Consider the following 3,554-nt stretch of genomic DNA (forward strand, 5'->3'; position numbering starts at 1 on the left):
CTGGAGATGCGGTCCATCCAGACCCTGCCTTGTGCTCTTCCCTCCCTCTTTCTGAACGCTAAGTCCTGTAGCTCAGTGGTGGAGCACATACCTAGCATGCTCCTGGTCCCTGCATCGAGCCCCAACACGGAGGAGAGAAGCACGTGTACTTGCACACGTGTCATACAAGGCCTTTATTTACTGTCGTAAAACCAAATTACCTTGCAACCCGTTTTGATATATAACAGGTCAAGCTATGTCCTCCAACGTTATCCTACTAGGAAACTAAGGACAATAATTCACTAGTCTTCTTGAAGATGCACTTTAATAGAGTTTACGCCACATGCTGCAGGTCACTAGGCTCACCAGGGTGGCCAGTTTGCTCACGTGATGAAGCTAGCTAGGTTACTTTCGGCTCATCTGTAGCCTCCGTAAAGATGCCTGATTATTTTCCCTTCTTTGAAGAACGATGATTTCAACTGCCGCAGAAGGAATGAGACGATGGGAGCTCGTTTCCGACAGTGTATCCTACAGAGCTCATTGTCCCCTGAATTAGAGCGAGCTTCCGACCCTACCATCTCCTTTTCCGTCAGGCGCGTGCGGGAACAGCCCTGCGGGCACGCTGGGTCCTTTCGGTCCGCGGGCGCCGGCGCTTACGTCACTGTTCGGCGCCCAGTCTGCGGGGTTTTCCCCCGGCTCCTGCAGAGCCGCTGTCTCGATGTCCTTGCCTCGGTGTGCCCTGCTGTGGGCTCGGCTCCCGGCGGGGCGCGGGGCTGGGCCCCAGACGGCCGCCTCCTCCGCCCTTCGCGCCCTCGTGGGGCCGTTCCCCGGGGCTCTAGGACGCGCTCCCTGCCTGGCCGCCTCCTCTTCTGCCTCTGGTGGCTCCAAAGCCCCGAACACGTCCTTGTTCGTGCCGCTGACAGTGAAGCCCCTGGGTCCCAGCGCCGACGGCGACGTGGGCGCCGAGCTCACTAGGCCTCTGGACAAGAGTGAGTGCTGGAGTCTCCTGGCGAAGCAGCAGGACCTGCGGCCGGAGCCTGCCTGGTGCAATGTCTGTTACTTTCTGGAGCCTTCGGCACCCGGGACTAATTCATTCTTAACCCCCTCCATAGAGACATTGACCCTTCCCACCCCTCTTCTGAGTGATTAAGCCCTAACTGTTGGATCGAGGTGCTTAGGGGAAAGTTTTGTCCTTAAGTGGTGAGATTAGACAGTGAGGACTTTTCAGGATTCTTTGCATTGACTGGACTAGGATGTCTAACAATGTTAAGATTCCATCTGGTTGCCTAAACAACAGATCCTGATTTCTCATTAAGTTTACTCTCCACGGGGCAGACCTGAATGTAAATACAAGATTGAAGTTGATAAAAGTGTCCTTGCCAAAGGTTCCAGAGATTAAAAAAAAAAATACTAAAAATAAAAAAAGGTATCACTGGGTGGCTGACAGTGGGTTTTGTCCTACCAAACTAGATTTGGGTGAGTTTGACAAGCATGTAAATGTTTTCTGTGAGAGGGGTCTTCAGATTATATATATGGTTGATTTTTACCTCTGTATATGATTAGGAGAGTGAAAGGTTTCTTCCAACCAAATGCATTCTTGGGCGATTGAAGGAATGCCATAGGTCTTCTTGGCACAAGCTGTTCAGGAACAACCTTTAGGCAGCTGACTTCAATATGCAAAACTGGTGCTTCCTTGTGTGGCCTTAAAGTATAGACTTCATATTTGGAGTCTGAGGCAGAGGGGTGGCAAGTTCAATGCCAGCCTGGACTCCCAAGTGAGTTCAAAACCAGGCAGGGCAACTTGAAGAGATCTTGTCTCAACGTAAAAAGACTTTTGGTTTGGTTTGGTTTTTGTTTGTTTGTTTATGAGCTTGAGGATATAGCCCCAGGATAGAGTACTTGCCAAACATGTGCCGCCCTATGGTCCTTTCCCAGTACTGTATAATCAACTAATCAATAAAATAGTAGTCCTTTTCTTTTCCCTTTCTCCTCTACCGTTTCCCTTCTCAAAATATGCCCGGGCTGTTCTCAGACTGGAAATTGTTAGTTACTGTATGGGCCACCATGGGTGACACTGCTGCTGCAGTGAAGTAAATCTTCCTCTGCTGGCGGGAGGACTCTGGAGTTTTGCATGAGTGGAGGGTAGAGGCAGCCGTGTGGAATTGGTCCTCTGCTTGTGTGCCGGCGGTATAGCAGGACTGTTTGTTGTTTTCCTATGATGTTTTTCTTCCCCGCCCTCGAACATTAACTCAGCAGGAAGGATCAGCTCAAAGCTTTATGTTCTCAAATTCCTTCTGTTTTTTGTAGATTTGTCTAAATTGGTAAACAGATGTTAAACTTTTGTATCTCTCTTTTAGATGAAGTAAAGAAGATCTTAGACAGGTTTTATAAGAGGCAAGAAATTCAAAAACTGAGTGCTGATTCTGGACTTGATGGTAAGACCAACAAGTTTTTAAAATTTTATTTTTAATTACCCTTATCATTTTAGATTTATGAGTATTTTGCCTGCATGTATGTTTATATACTGCTTTTGTGTAGTGCCCATGGACGAGGGTATTAGACGTCCTGGAATTGGAGTTAGAGATGGCTGTTGAGCTGTGGGTGCTGAGAATCCAGCTTGGTTTCTGTGTAGAACAGCCAGTGTTGTTAACCACTGAGCCATCTCTCCAGCTCTGCCAATAACATCTTTATAGAGTTGTTGCATTTTACTTTGTTATATGTAGTTATACTACGTAGTTGCAGTTTGTAGAAAAGTCTCTCTCCTTTCCTTCTGAGGACCCTCAAGCTCGCCTGCAATCCCAAGTGCACAGTGCAGGAACTGCAAATTCAGCCTGCCTTGGTGTTGTGTTTAGTTTCAGTTTTACCCCAGCTTGTGAAAAACCAGCTGTGCTACCAAAACGTTGACAGGCGATTGGCATTTGCTGTGCTGGGTATATCTATTTTAACAATGAGAGTGGAAGTAAACCCCAGGTCTTATATGTTTCGATTTTGTGTTTTCCACAGCTCGCCTCTTCCACCAAGCTTTCATAAGCTTTAGAAATTACATTATGCAATCTCATTCTCTGGATGTGGACATTCACATTGTCTTGAATGACATCTGCTTCAGTGCAGGCAAGTGCTTAGAGAAGTCTTTAATTTGTGTGTGTGTGTGTGTGTGTGTGTGTGTGAAAGAGATAGAGTTGGAGTTGCAGGGGAGGAGGTGTAGAAGAGAAGTCTGTGTGCATGACACTCATTTGGAGGTCAGAGGACAACTTTTGGGAGTCTGTTCTCTGCTTCCAGCTGTAGGTTCCAGGGATTGTATGCTGGTGCCTTTCCTTGTTGAAGCATATCATTGGCCTGCTGGAGGATTTTTTAAAAATTATGTTTACTCTATGCATCTGTGCACCACATGGATGTGGTGCCTACTTCGTGGACGGTTGTGAGTTGCCATGTGGGTGCTTTGAATCAAACCTGGGTCTTCTGGAAGACCAACCAGTGCTCTTAACCATTGAGACATTGTTCCAGCCTGCTGTGAGGATTTTTTAAAGCATTGATTTTGTGTGATGTGTGTGTGCGTATTTTGTATGTGCTCCTGT

The 3,554-nt window shown here is 47.1% G+C and overlaps 1 protein-coding gene across 1 annotated transcript in view; it reads left to right on the top strand.

The window, feature by feature from the left end:
• Positions 1 to 208: 208 nt before the first annotated feature.
• The window catches only part of LOC129670367 (ATP-dependent RNA helicase SUPV3L1, mitochondrial-like), a 44,291-nt gene continuing 40,945 nt past the window's right edge, over positions 209 to 3,554 (top strand). The window contains exons 1-3 of the mRNA XM_055598842.1: positions 209 to 968; positions 2,337 to 2,414; positions 2,983 to 3,143. Of these exons, the coding sequence (XP_055454817.1) occupies positions 698 to 968; positions 2,337 to 2,414; positions 2,983 to 3,143 (510 nt within the window). The 5' untranslated portion in view covers positions 209 to 697. The remainder of the gene's footprint in view (positions 969 to 2,336; positions 2,415 to 2,982; positions 3,144 to 3,554) is intronic.

This window comes from Psammomys obesus, unplaced genomic scaffold (genome assembly GCF_907164565.1).
Source record: "Psammomys obesus unplaced genomic scaffold, mPsaObe1.curated_primary_1811, whole genome shotgun sequence".
Taxonomy (NCBI): Eukaryota; Metazoa; Chordata; class Mammalia; order Rodentia; family Muridae; genus Psammomys; species Psammomys obesus.